The sequence below is a fragment of the Zootoca vivipara genome, chromosome 2, assembly GCF_963506605.1.
Source record: "Zootoca vivipara chromosome 2, rZooViv1.1, whole genome shotgun sequence".
Taxonomy (NCBI): domain Eukaryota; kingdom Metazoa; phylum Chordata; class Lepidosauria; order Squamata; family Lacertidae; genus Zootoca; species Zootoca vivipara.
Window position 1 is genome coordinate 18,920,324 of NC_083277.1, and position 18,407 is coordinate 18,938,730.

The 18,407-nt window shown below is 49.3% G+C and overlaps 1 protein-coding gene and 1 pseudogene across 1 annotated transcript; one reads left to right on the forward strand and one right to left on the reverse strand.

Annotated features, from left to right (window-relative positions):
* Positions 1-3,983: 3,983 nt before the first annotated feature.
* Positions 3,984-18,138, reverse strand: LOC118080077 (kyphoscoliosis peptidase-like). The gene is made up of 7 exons (XM_060271018.1): positions 18,090-18,138; positions 16,908-16,990; positions 15,852-15,960; positions 14,509-14,626; positions 12,524-12,685; positions 6,216-6,401; positions 3,984-4,280 (listed from the first exon to the last, which is right to left on the reverse strand). The coding sequence occupies exons 1-7, from the start codon at positions 18,136-18,138 to the stop codon at positions 4,202-4,204; spliced, it is 786 nt and encodes a 261-aa protein (XP_060127001.1). The 3' UTR covers positions 3,984-4,201.
* On the forward strand, positions 6,639-12,237 carry LOC132591776 (uncharacterized protein K02A2.6-like; annotated as a pseudogene).
* Positions 18,139-18,407: the final 269 nt, after the last annotated feature.

The window sequence follows — 18,407 nt, forward strand, 5'->3', positions numbered from 1 at the left end:
TTAAACCAAACACTTGGGGCTTGCGAGAAATAGTGTACTGACCTCAGCTAGTTTTTGAAACTTTATTATTTTCTGTGTGTATTTGTGCTGTGAGTCAAACGTTCCTGAAATACTGATTTGACTTATCTTTTAAAAATACACCTTTGCATTGGAGTTCCAGGAGCTTTAGTGCTGCACTTTAACCATCTTAAACAAAATGTGCTACCATAAACAATGGTATGATAGTTCAGTCAGTAGAGCATGAGACTCTTAACATGAGGGTTGCGGGTTCGAGCCCCACGTTGGGCAAAAGATTCCTGCATTGCAGGGGGGTTGGACTAAATTATCCTTGTGGTCCCTTCCAACTCTAGAGTTGTATTATTCTTGGAAAAAACCTTTTTTTCATATGTGGTGGACCTGTAAAAGGGTAAAAGAGTATTGGGAGATGCTTTATAATGAATTGAAAAAAAATGTTTAAAAGTACTTTTCAAAAAAAACAAAAACCAGAGTCCTTTTTGTTGGGGGTAATTCAGATGGAAATTCCCAGGTGTCAAAAAAGGTTCTTTATGTATGCCAGTACTGTGGCCCGTGTTTTGTTAGCCCCAAAATGGAAAACGAGCAAGGTCCCAACTAAAGAAGAATGGCAACTTAAACTGATGGAAAATGCACAGCTTGAGGACCTAACACAGAAAATAAGAGAACAAGAAGAACATATGTTTAAAGAAGATTGGAAAATGTTTATGGAATATATGGGGGGGATTGCATACATTTGAAAACATTGGGATAAATTCTGTAGTTTTGATGGATGTAATAATGGAATACTGAATGGTTTGGTCAGGGCCATCTTAAGCGTACCTGGTGCCCTGGTGCCATGGTTCAAAGATCCCTCTGGCACACACCCACCCACCCTGTTTCCTGGCGCGGCGGGCAGGCGGGCACCGCACGCAGCGCCCCCCTGGCGCCCCTGCGCCACCCAGCCTAGCCTTAGAGCCGGCCCTGGGTTTGGTTTATATAAAATATGCAGGGATTTATGTTATGCAAAATGAACCATGGAAAGAGAAGAAGGGAAGTTTTTGATATTTTAAGGTTGTTTAAATGAACATTCCAAATTGTAAAACAGAAAATTCAATTTAAAAAATAGAGAGAGAGAGAGAGTTGTATGATTCTTATTCTAAATCCAGTGCTACCGTATAAACTACTTGGGCTACTGCGGTTACCAGATAGTTCTCCCCCTCCCTTTTATACCGAGGTGGGGAATGTTCGGGGTGGGAAACAGAGTGCTGAGATATGTCTTGATTACGGAGAGACCCTGGAAGCTACATTCCTGTTGTTCCATAAATCAGCAGGTGATAGCAGTCTACATTTCAATGGAATATGGGACCTGGGGACTCCGCTATCATGACATGGGTATTTTGCCTTACTGAAGGTAACAGCCCACAATACTTCTGAAATGCGCTTATGAAAATTAATCGGATTGGATTAAAACATTTCTTAACCATCACAAATAATACTGCTTTCTCTCAAAGTTGACACCTTTCACCAAAACTGATAAGTTACCTGGTGTAGGGAAACATTCCTCCTCTTTTCTTCATCCACACTCACACTTTTAAGCCACTGACTTAAGAAAACTTAAATTCTTTTCGAAGAATAACAAGGGTTGAGAGGAGGGCTGGGTGTTACTGGTATTCAAAATAGTGATTGATCACCAGGTAAATTAAGGGACCCAGGTGGCGCTGTGGGCTAAACCACTGAGCCTAGGGCTTGCTGATCAGAAGGTTGGCGGTTCGAATCCCTGTGACGGGGTGAGCTCCCGTTGCTTGGTCCCAGCTCCTGCCAACCTAGCAGTTTGAAAGCACATCCAAATGCGAGTAGATAAATAGGAACCGCTATAGCGGGAAGGTAAACGACGTTTCCATGTGCTGCTCTGGTTTGCCAGAAATGGTTTTGTCATGCTGGCCACATGACCTGGAAGCTATACGCCGGCTCCCTTGGCCAATAATGCAAGATGAGCGCGCAACCCCAGAGTCGGTCACGACTGGACCTAATGGTCAGGGGTCCCTTTACCTTTACCTTTACCAGCTAAATTTTGCAAAGTATCAATATATCATGACGTCCGAAATCAGGATGGAGCAATGTAGAGGCACTAGCTGGCTTCGTGGTGTTTCCCACATGGTGATTTTTGCATAGAGCACACACACATACTTTAAGGCTGGGCAATGTGGGGGGGGATCAGTTTGAAGTCCACATTGTGGTAACAGTTTCAAAATATTATTCATGGCGATACATCACAATGTATGCGGGTGCTGTGTAAAAAACCGTGCTCTGCACTATAAAATAACAGTTGTAACAATGTGTTAAAGCTAAGTAAAAATGTATGTATCGGTTTTAGACCCCTAAGTAGCAGCAGTTTCCAGGACGTTACAGTACTGTACTCATAGAATCATAGAATCGTAGAGTTGGAAGAGACCACAAGGGCCATCCAGTCCAACCCCCTGCCAAGCAGGAAACACCATCAAAGCATTCTTGACATATGCCTGTCAATCCTCTGCTTAAAGACCTCCAAAGGAGACTCCACCACACTTCTTGGCAGCAAATTCCACTTTCGAACAGCTCTTACTGTCAGGAAGTTCTTCCTAATGTTTAGGTGGAATCTTCTTTCTTGTAGTTTGAATCCATTGCTCCGTGTCCGCTTCTCTGGAGCAGCAGAAAACAACCTTTCACCCTCCTCTATATGGCATCCTTTAATATATTTGAACATGGCTATCATATCACCCCTTAACCTTCTCTTCTCCAGGCTAAACATACCCAGCTCCCTAAGCCGTTCCTCATAAGGCATCGTTTCCACGCCTTTGACCATTTTGGTTGCCCTCTTCTGGACACGTTCCAGCTTGTCAGTATCCTTCTTGAACTGAGGTGCCCAGAACTGGACACAGTATTCCAGGTGAGGTCTGACCAGAGCAGAATACAGTAGTACTCTTACTTCCCTTGATCTACTCCCTTCACCTCTACATAGATAACCCCTAGATATGCCTCTGCGCGTAAGATGTGATCCGAGGAGCCAAGTTACAGGGAACCAGGCAGAGGGCCTTCTCGGTAGTGGCACCAGCCCTGTGGAACACCTTCCCACCAGATGTCAGAGGACATCTGAAGGCAGCCCTGTTTAGGGAAGCTTTTAATGTTTAATAAATTATTGTATTTTAATACTTCTGTTGGAAGCCGCCCAGAGTGGCTGGGGAAACCCAGCCGGATGGGTAGGGTATAAATAATAAATTATTATTATTATTATTCCAAAACATTCAAAAACCAAGGCACAGCTTCCGATTGGCTGTAGGAAGCTCCTGCAGCCAATCGGAATCCATGTTGGACGTTCGGGTTCCAAAGAATGTTCGCAAGCGGCGGCAAACCAGAACACTCACTTCCGGGTTTGCGGCATTTGGGAGCAAAAACGTTCAACTTGCAAGGCGTTCGGGATCCAAGGCATGACTGTAATTTTGTTAGATTGCCACATATTAAACAACTGAATCAAGCAAGAGGAACAAAACACAAGGACACATTTGCCGGAGAACAGTGAAACTTTATTGCATTTACAAACACACTGGGAAATCAAAGGCTAGCCCCAAATGTTTGCACCAATTTATGGATTTTACTCTTTTTATTTACTGTTTGCTATATAAAAAAATCTCCTACTACTTTAAGTGAATGGATAAGACCACATTAGAGTGCCTCAAGAATATGGTGGATAAAATCCTAATGATTTGTGTTGCTGTACTGTGAAGGATAAAAGTTCTGAAAGTCTGAAAACTGAATGAGGTTTTTTTTGGGGGGGGGGGGTTCAACACAAGTTTATGCCTAAACATTAATTGGACCCTTTCATTATCTGCTTTTCAAAATCAATCTAGGGTTTCTCACTTTACTCATTTTTTTATATGGCCTTTAAAAAGAAATCCTGGAACATCTCCACGATTTCTTTGTTATACTGTAAATTTGTAAATAGCTACTGCAATCGATTTTTAGCATATACTTCAGAGGTCATTGAAACAAGTATCATGTTACATATATTTTTCCATTTTTTAAAAAAACTTTTGTTTGTGTATATGAATCAATGCATCAAAACCATGGTCAGTTTAGCAGTGATGCCAGAGACAAGTGACTGTCCTTGAAGGATATCAAAATACACGGTAGGCGGATTACATTCAAGCTGCTGCAGGTGCAGATGTCTGCTTCAGAAGCTGCCGTTTGGGATCATCTGGGAAGTGCTAATAATCAGAACAGGATGGGTAAGGAAGTAAACCACAAGGTACCTGAAAAAGAAAGGTCAACAGTGCAGTATTTAGCAACACTTTCTAAATCAGCAATAAAGGTAAAGGTGATGTGGGTGGCGCTGTGGGTTAAACCACAGAGCCTAGGGCTTGCCGATCAGAAGGTCAGCGGTTCGAATCCCCGCGATGGGGTGAGCTCCCATTGTTTGGTCCCTGCTCCTGCCAACCTAGCAGTTCGAAAGCACCTCAAAGTGCAAGTAGATAAATAGGTACCGCTACAGCGGGAAGGTAAACGGTGTTTCCGTGTGCTGCTCTGGTTTGCCAGAAGCGGCTTTGTCATGACCTGGAAGCTGTACGCCAGCTCCCTCAGCCAATAACGCGAGATGAGCACCACAACCCCAGAGTCGATCACGACCGGACCTAATGGTCAGGGATCCCTTTACCCTTTACCTAAAGGACCCCGGGATGGTTAAGTCCAGTCAAAGGCGACTATGGAGTTGTGGAGCTCATCTCGCTTTCAGGCCGAGGGAGCTGGCGTTTGTTTGCAGACAGCTTTCTGGGTCATGTGTTCAGCATTACTGAACCGCATCTGGTGCAACGGAACACCGTGACGGAAACCAGAGCGCACATAAATGTCGTTTACCTTCCCGCTACAGTGGTACCTATTTATCTACTTGCACTGGTGTGCATTTGAACTGCTAGGTTGGCAGAAGCTGGGACAGAGCAATGGGAGCTCACCCCGTCACGGGGATTCGAACCGCCGACCTTCTGATCGGCAAGCCCAAGAGGCTCCGTGTTTTAGACCACAGTGCTACCTGCATCCCTACAAAAGCAATAGGGGCAAACAAACAAAGGTATCTGAGGTTGAGCATGGCATACTTACAGACCCAGTTCAGAGGTCAAGTGAAACCATGGTTTCTACTTAAGCGGTGAAGAATTTGGAAACTACATCCTAGTTAGGCTTAACCACAGCTTGTTGCCTCACCCAAATCTGATGAACTGTGCTTACTGCTAACCATGGTTAATTGGCTTGATAAGCCATCTTTAAACCATAGCTTACCCAGCTAGCTTGTTCAAACTCTTAATCTCAGGGTCGTGGGTTTGAGCCTCACACGGGGCAAAAAATAATAATCCTGGGTTAGGATAAATGACACTTGCAGTCCCTTCCAACTCTAGAAGAACTCTATAACTTTATAACATTAACCACGGTTGAGAGTCTGGGGTGGTGTGCTAAACCAGCCTTTGCCAATCTGATTTGCTCCAGATGTTGCTGAATTCTTATGTCCCATCAACCACATGATAGTCAGGGATAATGGGAGATGATGATGATGATGATGATGATTTCTTACTTATACCCTGCCCATCCAGCCAGGTCTCCCCAGCCACTCTGGGTGCTTCCAACAGGAGATTAAAAATACATTAAAACATCAGTCATTAAAAAACTTCCCTAAACAGGGCTGCCTTCAGATGTCTTCCAAACATCAGATAGTTGTTTATTTCCTTGACATCTGATGGGAGGGCGTTCCACAGGGTGGGTGCCACTACCGAGAAGGCCCTGTAAACTCACTTCTCGCAGTGAGGGAACTACCAGAAGGCCCTGGAGCTGGAACTCAGTATCCGGGCTGAAGAATGGGGGTGGAGACGCTCCTTCAGGTATACTGGACCGAGGCTGTTTAGTACTTTAAAGGTCAGCACCAGCACTTTGAATTGTGCTCGGAAACGTACTGGGAGCCAATGTAGGTCTTTTAAGACCGGTGTTATGTGGTCTCGGCGGCGGCTCCCAGTCACCAGTCTAGCTGCCGCATTCTGGATAAGTTGTAGTCCAGGACCTCTGAAAGGGCCTCCAGTTCTCCACCCCTCTTATATACACTGCAGTAACAGCGTGTGCTAGGCAGCATTTCCCCTTTGAAATACATGAGGGTGATTGTGCATGTAACTGTGACAGGGAACAAGACAGATGCTTCTAACTGACTTTACCCATTTTCAGTGGTTGATATTCTTATGACTGCGCCGGTCAGTCCTGCTGTATGTAAGTCAGGATCGTACTGATGCTCAAACTCCTCCAGTGTCACCATCTGTTTCAGAAGCTGCCACTTGGGGTCCTCAGGGAAGTGCTTCTTAATAAACAGAGCAGGGTGGGTAAGGAAGTAAAACTCATCGTACCTGTAAAAGGAGAAGGTGCAAGAGTGCAGTATTTCATAATAATGCCTAAATCAGCACCAGGGCCAGACAGGCAAGCAGAGTGGTGATCCAGGGCTGGAGGGCACATGGTTGAGGAAGCTGCTGTGTTGCAAAAATCCAGCCTCCAGAATCCCCAGGTTTTACACATGTAGCCCAGAATAAGCATAGCACTCCAGAACTGTTCAAAGAGGATAAATAGATGGTAGGCGGACTGTTATGTACTGAGCTGAATCCTAGAACAATAGGATTCAGAATCAGCGGGAGCTACCCAATCCAACTCCAGGTGGAAGTGAATCCGCAACCTGATTGGCCTGCTGGAGCAGCCAATCAGGCGGCTGGCAGAAGTGAATCTGCTACCTGATTGGCCTGTAGGAGCAGCCAATCAGGCTGCAGGCAGAAGTCAATCCACAATATAATTGGCCCACAGGTGTAGCCCTGAAGTAGCCAATCACGCAAGGCCCATTGTGTAAATAATGTATATAAGCAGATGGTTTTGGGAAAAGAGCCATTCGTCTTCTCTTCTTCTCCTTGATGAATATGAGCTGAATAAAGAGCATGAAATTCACTCTCGACTCCGAGTATATTTCACTGGCGACGAAGGTGGGATCCTGCTGAGCTGACCGCCACCACGCACTGCACCGCAGCACCGCCACCTGCTGCACCGCTGCATCGCACCGTGCATCCAGGCTTCAGCTCCAGGACCCAAGGAACCCAGAATGGCAACCGACAGCAGCTTCTTGCCATTCAAACCAGCGTCAGGAGACTGGGAAGGGTACGCCGCCCGTTTCAACTTCCTCCTGCAAGCGAAAGAAGTCACCAACGATGCCATGAAGAGGGCGACATTCTTCAGCGTCTGTGGAGAGGAGACGTTTGAAATCGCCCGGGCTCTCCTTGCACCTAGAGATGTCGCTACCGTCTCTTACAAAACAATAATGGAACGGCTGAAGGAGCACTTTTCACCACAGCCCTCGGTGGTAGCTTGCCGAAATGCCTTCTACGCAAAGCGGCAAGCCCCAGGGGAAACCATAACTGGGTTTGTGACCTCCCTCCGCCAAGCCGCCCGGTTATGCAACTTCTCAGAGTTGGAGAACATGCTTCGTGACCGCCTCGTCGGTGGCCTGAGGGACGAGATGTTGCAACGACGCCTCTACGCCAAAAAAGACCTCACGTTCCAGATTGCTCTGGAGGAAGCCCTGGCAACCGAAGCCGCCGAGAGGTCAACGCAAGAGGCACGACCGGCCCCGCCATCCCAACCGAGGGTCTACCACGAAGACCTCACCGACGAATCCGAATCTGACAGGGAGGAAGTACACCGAGTACAGCGGCGCACTCAAGCAGCACACACACCACAGCAGCCTCGACGAGAAGGAGGGAACTGTGCAAGCTGCGGGGAGAACCACGAGAGGAGGACCTGTCGTTTCCGCAACGCAGAGTGCAGGCAGTGCAGAAAATTGGGACACATCGCCCGGGTGTGTCGGGCTCGACTCACCCGTCAACAAGCATCAGATGACCGACCCAGGAGCCCCAGGTCACACGGCACCATGCACCAAGGCAACTCGACGGAGATCACGGACTACCAGGTATTCCAGTTGCCCCATCCCAGCACAGAGAAAATTTATATAGAGGTACAGATAGAGGGAGCCCCATGCCGCATGGAGCTGGACACGGGTTCAACTCTATCCATAATCTCGGCCCGAACATTAAGGGAACTGTGCCCTAATGGGGGTCCCAAACTAAGGCCGGCCCCATTCACCCTCCGGGACTTCCAGAAACGTAAGGTCCCTACAATGGGGGTGGGGACCTTCAGGGTGCAATATCGAGGGCGAAAGCAACAATTGGACTTGCTGGTAGTTAAGGGCCCCTACGTTAGCTTACTGGGACTGGCATGGTTTGGACCTCTGGGGCTAGCCGTTACCGGGGTGAACCGCACTAGCTTACAAGTGGACGTGGACGCCATATGCAAAGAGTTTCCAGGGGTTTTCGATGGGGCATTGGGACGATATACAGGACCCCCCATTGCCCTACAGCTAGACCCCGCTGTACGACCCATCAGGCACAAGGCCCGCCGGGTCCCGTTCGCCCTGAAACCCCGCATAGACGAGGAATTGGACCGGCTCGTGGAGCAAGGAGTGCTGGAGCCGGTGCCCAACGCCCCCTGGGAAACTCCAATTGTCACACCCGTCAAGCCTAACGGTTCGGTCCGTATCTGTGCAGACTACAAATGCACCATAAACAAGGCTCTCACGGCCCATGCATACCCAGTGCCAGTGGTCAGCCATGTCCTCGCCACCCTGGCTGGGTCAAAAAATCTTTGGCAAACTGGACTTGGCCCAAGCGTATCAACAGTTGCCTGTGGACGAAGCCACAGCAGAGGCTCAGACGATTGTGACGCACAGAGGGGCATTCAGAGTAAAGCGGCTGCAATTTGGCGTTAGCGTGGCACCAGGCATATTCCAGAATCTAATGGACTCTCTCCTTAAAGGGATTCCTGGCGTCACCCCCTTCTTCGATGATGTACTGATCGCTGGGCCCACACCAGAGGAATTTGAGGACCGCCTCCGCTCCGTCCTGCACCGTTTCCAGACGGCGGGCCTCAAGGTGAAGCGGGAAAAGTGTTTACTGGGAGTGCCGCAGGTGGACTTTCTGGGATTTAAGGTGGACGCAGAAGGGGTCCATCCAACCGGTGACAAGGTACGGGCCATTTGTGAGGCCCCAGCGCCCAAGAGCAAGCCCGAACTTCAGTCATTCTTGGGACTATTGAACTTTTACCATGCCTTCCTTCCCCATAAGGCAGCGGTAGCGGAGCCCCTACACAGACTCCTAGATAAAAGGGCCCCTTGGGTGTGGGGCCAGCGACAAAGGGCCGCATTCCAGGCAGTCAAGGACTTGCTCGTCTCGAACTCGGTCTTGGCACACTTCGACGAGAGGCTGCCAGTGGTGCTGGCATGCGACGCCTCTCCCTATGGCATCGGCGCTGTCCTGGGACACCAACTCCCGGATGGAAGAGAGGTGCCGGTGGCATACTTCTCCCAGACGCTTGCTGCAGCCGAACGAAACTACTCACAGATTGACAAGGAGGGTCTGGCAATCGTGAAGGGCGTAAAAAAATTCCATGATTTCTTGTACGGGCGGCCCTTTACCATAGTGACTGACCACAAGCCGTTGCTTGGCCTGTTTGCCCCCGAGAAGCAGACCCCCCAAGTGTTGTCTCCACGTGTCCTCAGGTGGTCAATTTTCCTTGCCGGCTACCAGTATGCACTAATCCACCGCCCTGGGAAGGCGATGGGCCACGCAGACGCACTCAGCAGGCTACCACTACCAGAAACAGGCCCCGACCCAGCGCCTGCGCAAGAGGTTATGACCCTGGAGCTGCTTCCCGACCGACCCATTCAGGCACAAGAAGTTGCGCACCATTCCACAAAAGATAGGGTCATCTCCCGGGTCCTGGACTGGGTGTGGCGAGGATGGCCCAGCAGCAGCCCCGGGCCAGAATTCGCTGGCTACACAAACCGCAAACATGAACTGTCGGCCCACAAGGGGTGCCTGTTATGGGGAAGCAGGGTCGTTGTTCCCCAGCCCCTCCGCAAAAGGGTCCTCACAGCCCTACACGAGACACACCCAGGGGTAGTGAGGATGAAGGCCCTTGCCAGGAGTTATGTGTGGTGGCCGGGGATTGACAGAGAGATAGAGGCCTGGGTTCAACACTGCCAGACCTGCCAAGAATCCCGCCCGGACCCCCCAAGGGCCCCAGTCCAGCCCTGGGAGTCCGCCCGACATCCATGGTCACGCTTGCACGTGGACTTCGCTGGCCCCTTCCAGGGAAAAACATTCTTCATAGTGGTGGATTCCTACACCAAATGGCTGGAGGTCGCACTGGTACCGTCCACTTCTACGGCGGCAGCCATCCGGGTACTACGTAAGCTGTTTGCAACCCACGGGCTCCCTGACACCCTCGTCTCGGACAATGGAACCGCATTCACGTCAGAGGAGTTCCAGACCTTCACAGCGCAGAACGCCATCCGCCACATCCGCTCAGCACCATTCCACCCTGCCACCAATGGCCAAGCGGAGCGCATGGTGCGGACCACCAAGGACAGCCTCCGCCGCATAACACAAGGGGACTGGGAATACCGCCTTGCCGCATTTCTTCTAGCACAGCACAGCACCCCAAGCACAACGACGGGCCGGAGCCCAGCTGAACTACTCATGGGCCGGCGCCTTGCAACTAGACTGGACCGACTTCACCCCGACAGAGCTCAGGATGAGGTAGTGGTGGGGAAAGGCAGGAACCCCCGGACATTTGTGGCCCAGGACCCAGTGTATGCAAAGAATTTTGGGGCAGGCCCAGCATGGGTACCCGCCACAGTCACCAAGGTGACCGGTCCCGTGTCGTACGAGGTACTAACGGAAGGGGGGCAATGTTGGCGCCGCCACTGCGACCAGCTACGGCGACGATTCCCAGGAGGAACCCGGGAGGAGAGCGGGACAGAGGGGTCCCAAGGGGACAGCAGGGCAGTGAGGCCTGTAGAGCGAGAGGGGTGGGCAGGGGAAGCAGAAGCAGTAGGCACAGAGGGGCGCCCCGAGGCTGGAAGGACACCGGAACCAGAGTCACAACCTAGTGGTTCAGTGGCGCCAGACCAGACAGCCCCGGCACAGCCAGCAGCCTCGGAACACGAGCCAGAACCAGAACCCCTGACCAAGGAACACCCCAGGCCACAACGCACACGGAGGCGGCCAGCAGACCTTGGGGACTACGAATGCAACTTCCCGGGCAGGACTGGAACTTAGAGGGGAGGGGTGTTATGTACTGAGCTGAATCCTAGAACAATAGGATTCAGAATCAGCGGGAGCTACCCAATCCAACTCCAGGTGGAAGTGAATCCGCAACCTGATTGGCCTGCTGGAGCAGCCAATCAGGCGGCTGGCAGAAGTGAATCTGCTACCTGATTGGCCTGTAGGAGCAGCCAATCAGGCTGCAGGCAGAAGTCAATCCACAATATAATTGGCCCACAGGTGTAGCCCTGAAGTAGCCAATCACGCAAGGCCCATTGTGTAAATAATGTATATAAGCAGATGGTTTTGGGAAAAGAGCCATTCGTCTTCTCTTCTTCTCCTTGATGAATATGAGCTGAATAAAGAGCATGAAATTCACTCTCGACTCCGAGTATATTTCACGGACATTACTTAATTTTCCTGCCATCACGACATTCCATGCCCATGGCTTAACAACAACAACAACAACAATTTATTACTTATAAATTGACCAGGCCTCCCCGGCCACTCTGGGCGGCTTCCAACAGAAATATTAAAATACACTAATTTCTTAAAGATTAAAAGCTTCCCTAAACAGGGCTGCCTTCAGATGTCTTCTAAAAGTCAGATAGTTATTGTATTTCTTTGCCATCTGATGGGAGTGTGTTCCACAGGGCAGGCGCCACTACCGAGAAGGCCCTCTGCCTGGTTCCCTGTAACCTCACTTCTCGCAGTGAGGGAACCGCCAGAAGGCCCTCAGAGCTGGACCTCAGTGTCCAGGCTGAAGGGTGGTTGTGGAGATGCTCCTTCAGGTATACTGGGCTGAGGCTGTTTAGGGCTTTAGAGGTCAGCACCAACACTTTGAATTGTGTTTGGAAATGTACTGGGGCCCATATAGGTCTTTCAGGACCGGTGTTATATGGCCTTGGCAGCCGCTCCCTTTCACCTGTCTAGCGGCCACATTCTTATTGCACTTGCTTACATTAATCAGCCCCGCGGCCATCAAATCGCAAACTCTGACAAGTGGTCCAAGCAAAAGAAAACTGTGAGAGCCAATGTGGTGTAGTGGTTAAGAGTGGTAGACTCGTATTCTGGTGAACCGGGTTCGCTTCCCCGCTCCTCCACCTGCAGCTGCTGGGTGACCTTGGGCTAGTCACACTTCCCTGAAGTCTCTCAGCCCCACTCACCTCACAGAGTGTTTGTTGTGGGGGAGGACAGGAAAGGAGAATGTTAGCCACTTTGAGACTCCTTAGGGTAGTGATAAAGCGGGATAGCAAATCCAAACTCTTCTTCTACTATACCCTCAGTGTGTACCACGCTCTGCCTGGTCTTTCTACTGCCTAACAACGTACCTGAAAGTGAACTTGCTAAAAGCAGTATCCACAGTGCCACTTCCCCAGGTGCAGTCTAAGAGGTGCCACCTTCCATCAACGCGAACAGCATTCCAGGCATGGTTGCTCTTCCCCTTTACGTTGGAGCTGCCTCTCAAATACTCGCACTGTATCCCTGCAATACTGAGAGGGGAAGGAAGGTATTCAGGAACACCGTTGCTACCAAGAGCACAAGTGGTTGCTTTCACTGCTTTGATAGGCTGGAGTGGCCGTCCTTCATTTTGCTGGGTCAGAGAAAATGGCAATCAGGTTCTCCACAGATTGTCATTTGCTCCAATTTGGCAGGAAAACACAAGTTTTCCAGGGATGAAACAACAACGACGTTTGGACACAGACCTGGAAAGCCAGGACCTGTGCCTATAAAGCACAGAGCAAAGGTAAGTGTGGATGAGGAACTAAGTCACATCAGGGAAGAGACCCATTAAATTCAAATAATTTTTAAGTCAATTGATTCCAATGGATCTACTCGATTCATTGCAACCCTATATATGCAAGTTTGCTTCAGGAGCATTCACAGTGTGAGCATTCCCCCACTTATGTGGTGGTTTACATTCCAGAACCTCATGCGCATAAGCAAAAATCGTGTAAGTAGGGTAAAGGTAAAGGTAAAGGACCCCTGACAGTTAAGTCCAGTCGCAGACGACTCTGGGGTTGCAGCGCTCATCTTACCTTCCAAGTCCTGGACTGCAGAATCCGGGACCGGCAGCCGTGTGACACCGGAAGTTGCATCGACATAACTTCCGGTGTCGCTTTGCCCTTCTATGGGCACCAAAAATGGCCGCCGGCGGCTTCGAAAGTCGCTTGTACGCATGTCAGGAAGTGCATCGACGCAACTTCCGGTGTCGCTCCGCCCATCTATGGGCACCCAAAATGGCCACCGCCGACACCGGAAGTCGAGTCTATGCACTTCCGGACATGCGTAGATGCAAATTTTGAAGCCGGCGGCAGCCATTTTGGTGCCCATAGAAGGACAAATCGTAAAGAAAAAAATGGCCGCCGGCAGGAGAAAATAACGGAGAAAAACGGGAGACGAAGTGATACGGGGGACCACCGGGAAAAGGTAAGTAAAATCGGTGTTTTCCCGGAGAAAACGGGGTACTTGGCAGCTATGGCGCTCATCTTGCTTTATAGGCCGAGGGAGCCGGCGTTTGTCCGCAGACAGTTTTTCCGGGTCATGTGGCCAGCATGACTAATCCGCTTCTGGCACAATGGAACACCGACACCAGAGCAGCGCACGGAAACGCCGTTTACCTTCCCGCCAGAGCGGTACCTATTTGTCTACTTGCACTTTTTGGCGTGCTTTCTAACTGCTTGGTTGGCAGGAGCAGGGACCAAGCAACGGGTGCTCACCCGGTCGCGAGGATTCAAACTGCCGACCTTCTGATTGGCAAGCCCAAGAGGCTCAGTGGTTTTGACCACAGCGCCACCCGCATCCCTGTGTAAGTAGGGAGCACACAATAAAAAAACGCTGTTTTTTTTCCTGCTCTCCAGCTCTCTCTCCTTCTCTCTCTCCACACAACTCTCTTTTCAACTAGAGTTGAAGCCCTGGAGTTGGCTGGAGGACCTGTGGAGCAGCAGCAGCAGCAGCTGCTGCCACGCTGTGACATGCGTCAGCTGCTAGGTGGGGAGGCTGAGCAGCCTAAACAAAGCCCTATTGTGCTTCCGTTCTCTTTGGGGCTTCCTCCGCCCCCACTAAAGTCCTCTTTGGGTTCTGGGGAGGGACTCCTCGTGAGCCATGAGGACTCTCCAGCTCTCTCCCGCCATTTCCTGCTTAGAATCTATTGATTTCGTGATTTCCGAGCACCGTCATGTGCGAGTTGATCACACCTATGTGTGGAGATAGCTGCCTAGGGCAAGGGGTGGGGAACCTGTGGCTCTGCAGATCTCCTATCGCTACTGCCAAGTAACAACCACTTGCCATGATGGCTGGAGCCAACAGAAGTTACCTGCACATTTCTTGAAAGAGTCGAGCATATCCACCACAAATAGCCTTTCCTGACTGAAGGATATCAGCTGGCTTAAAAGATACCTTGTCCAGGTTATAGCAGCCTTCCACATCATATTCTGTAGAAATAAAGACAATGAGCACCCATTCTGATTTGCTTGTGGAGTGGCAACACTTTCCCACACTTTCCAGCGTGTTTCTCAATTTCTTTCCTTGTTGCAAAAATCTGATTGGGGGTGGGGTGGCTTGTCTTGCAAGAGCTCCAAATGAACTTTTAATTGTACAACATGAACTTGCCCGTATGTGATTCAATCCCACCTCAAAAGAGAAAGTCTAGAAGCACTCGTAAATCTGCCAGAGAGGTGCTTTGTGTATATCCAGGGTCTTGTTGCAAAATAAAAATACACACTGGTGCAAGGGTTAGGAGTCTGGAGGCAGGGGCCTGAATGAGCACCTCCTCCCCCACCCCCCGTGCTGTGACCTTTATTTTATTTTGACAAACTAATAAGAATAAATAAATGAGAATAAAAATGTCCACCCCACCACCAAGACCAAAATTTCAACACTTCTAGCAATGGTTTGACCCCTTTCCGTTTTAACAGTACAAATTCTACAAACAGCTTCCATATCTCCTCAAAATAATTTCTCCTGCATATTCCCCATCTTACCTTAATGGCACGTGTTAATTTATCATTAATAGCTATACCCCCACACCTCTTCATACCATTCTTCCATTTTATATTCTGCTTGCCCCTTCCACTTCCTAGCTGTAATAATTCGTGCAGCTGTCAGTAAATTTGTGAGCGAGTCCTTCATAGCCTGCGAACCTTCCACCCCATCGTAAATTGGTAATAATGCTACACCTCTGGACTTTAACCCAGTGATTTCTGTTACCAATTAGCACCTCCTGATCCCTTCTGAGTTTCATGGCTGAACAGAGAACCCAATCAATCTCTGTGAGAGCCAAACACCAAATCACTGATCGACACGGGTTACAATCCAGAATCCTTTGTGCAAATGGAACTGACATGACCGGCTATGAAATGGTGAAAATGTCCAAGTCAGCTGCAAGTATGCCGTGCTCAGAGTAGGCCCACTGAATTTAAGGGCCATTCGTTACTTGTATCCATTGATTTCAGCCGGTCTAATCTGAATTAGTTTGATAGGACCTTAGGTATCCATCTTCCTCGGCTGGCAATCACTGGACTGGATGTCTGCTAAAGAACTCTGCTACGGGGCTGGATTCATGGGTGCAGGGCAGTGACAAAGGCTGATCTTTTAATACCGGAAGTTGTCAGAGGCAAAGGGAACTCAAGTATGCAAAAAGGTGGCACCCCGACCTACCTATATGATGGCAAATCCACATCCAAATGGCTCGGACCTTCTCCAGGTCCCCGTGTGCTTTTTTGAGCAAGACACTCACCAGGTTTTTCACGCTATTCCTGATATCCACCTGTTTCACAGAAGGTAAATAGATTTGGAAGCAGTTAATATGGAGGAGGGGGGGCACCAGCTCCTTTCTTCTACCTAAGTCTACTTGTTTAAAGAAATTTTAGGGTGCAATCCTACATGTCTCTTGCTGAATTCACTGGGGCTTTGTAAAACCACTCAGGGTTGCACAGTTAGTCAATTAAGTGTATGAGTTTTACTTGATTGATTGATTGATTGATTGATCGATCAATTTATTATACTTGCCAAAAATGTACCCTGGAGGGGGGGGCAGTTGTTCTGAAGGGAGAAGCATGATTAACCGTTCCTTTTTCCAGGGTTCACAGGTAGGTTATTTCCACAATCTTCCGCTGAAACCCAAATCCTCTTTGCCACTGTACCCCCCACAAGTGCAGAGCTCCCCCATTGCTCCTTTGGATGGGTGGAAGTACAGCTGGAGGGCCATTCTGGGGGCAGGGAGGGACTAAGGCAGGCATCCCCAAACCTCAGCCCTCCAGATGTTTTGGACTACAATTCCCATCATCCCTGACCACTGGTCCTGTTAGCTAGGGATCATGGGAGTTGTAGGCCAAAACATCTGGAGGGCCGCACTTTGGGGATGCCTGGACTAAGGCAACCCTGGATCCTGAGCCAGCCCTACTGTTGTCCCTTGATAGCACTGGGAGGGGGGGGATCCAGGGCTGATTACTGCACCAGTATATTAATTTTATGCAAGTTTAATTGTTGCGAGGCCCCCCAGAAATTCCTGGGAGTTGTGGTTTGGCAAGGGCACCGAGGATTTTCTGTTAAAATTGATTAAAAAATTAGAAAGAAAGAAAGAAAGAAAGAAAGAAAGAAAGAAAGAAAGAAAGAAAGAAAGAAAGAAAGTACTCTCAAATTCCAAATGCACATAAAAACTTCAGCATCCTAGCAAATTCTTTGCTGAATATATTGCAATAAGAGACAGCATACCTTCTGTGCATAGGCATCCAATTCCTTAAACTTTGCCAAGTCTATTTGTATTGATTTCTTATTGGATTTATCCCATGGATAATCTAGGAACAAACATGGAAAAGTCATTCTAGAAACAGTGGGGAAAGGCAGGGGGAGGAAAGGATGACCTATAATGTGATTTAAAGGGTGGGAATACAGGGAACTAATAGGGAATAGAGATAGGGAGTCTTTTCTGCTTCTCCCCAAGTGAAATACAGCAGCAGGGAGTAGAGGCGCTTCAGCTGTGACCAACATTGCTCTGCTTAAAAGGACGCAGAGAGAAGGAAGGAGAGGGAGAATGCTGAACCAGGCAGGGTTTTGATCTGATCTTGCAAGACTGTTTTTGAGTACAGTACACAAGGTATATGGCAGGCATCCCCAAACTGCGGCCCTCCAGATGTTTTGGCCTACAACTCCCATGATCCCTAGCTAACAGGATCAGTGGTCAGGGATGATGGGTGTTGTAGTCCAAAACATCTGGAGGGCCGAAGTTTGGGGATGCCTGGTATATGGCATGGTTTGCACTTCCCATTGGAACAGCTGGTACCTCCTTAGATTAAGACAGGCGAACTAATATCAGTGTACTGGAAGAAGCAAAGATCACCAGTGTTGAAGCAATGATTCAAGAACAAGGGAAGCGTTCGGGGTGAGTTCTGGAACCCCTTTTTCTAGGGGAAAAAACACTGAGTGCAGTTAATTTTTACCATTCAAGCCCTGTTCCCAGGGTATCTCAAGAGGTGGGTGCAGAGGTGTAGCTAGGGGGGAGGGGGCAATGGGCACCACACCGCAGGGGGCGACACTCCCCGCGGGGCCTGCAGCGTGCCCAAGCCACACATCTCTCCTGGGAGTGATGTGGTGGCTTGGGCCCCCGAATGGCTAGCTACGCCACTGGGTGGTTGAGTGACGGGCTCATAAAATGATTTCCTAAGATACGCAACACTACTAAGTGAAGTACTATTAATATACTGTAATACAGCAGGGGATCTTTGGCCCTCCAGATGCTGGGGAATGACAACTCCCATCATCCCTGGCCATGCTTGCTGGGACTAACAGGTGTTGTCATCCAACAACATCTGGAGGGCCAAAGGTTGCCGGCAGCTGATATAGATGAGGGTCCAGATCAATAGCCATATATAAGCATAAGAAAGGACTTCTATTTACCATACAGATCTTCTTCCTGAGGCAGCATAGATGCTTGTACTCCTCCCATCTTGAAAGCCTACAAAATGTTTGTGTTAGGATGAGACGAGATGTGCATTAAAGCATATTGAGAGCCAGTGTGGTGTGGTGATTAAGAGCAGTGGACTCGTAATCTGGGGAACCGGGTTCGCGCCTCCACTCCTCCACATGCAGCTGCTGGGTGGCCTTGGGCTAGTCACACTTCTCTGAAGTCTCTCAGCCTCACTCACCTCACAGAGTGTTTGTTGTTGGGGAGGAAGGGAAAGGAGATTGTGAGCCGCTTTGAGACTCCTTAGGGTA

Bases quoted from the DNA above. Each gene is read 5' to 3' on its own strand.
- LOC118080077 (XM_060271018.1), bottom strand. From the start codon at position 18,138: ATGGGAGGAGTACAAGCATCTATGCTGCCTCAGGAAGAAGATCTGTAT. The intron at 14,627-15,851 runs GTAGGTCGGGGT...TTATTTCTACAG, and splicing joins GTGGATTTGCCATCATATAG to AATATGATGTGGAAGGCTGC. The intron at 6,402-12,523 runs GTACGTTGTTAG...CTCCTTTTACAG, and splicing joins TTTAGCAAGTTCACTTTCAG to GTACGATGAGTTTTACTTCC.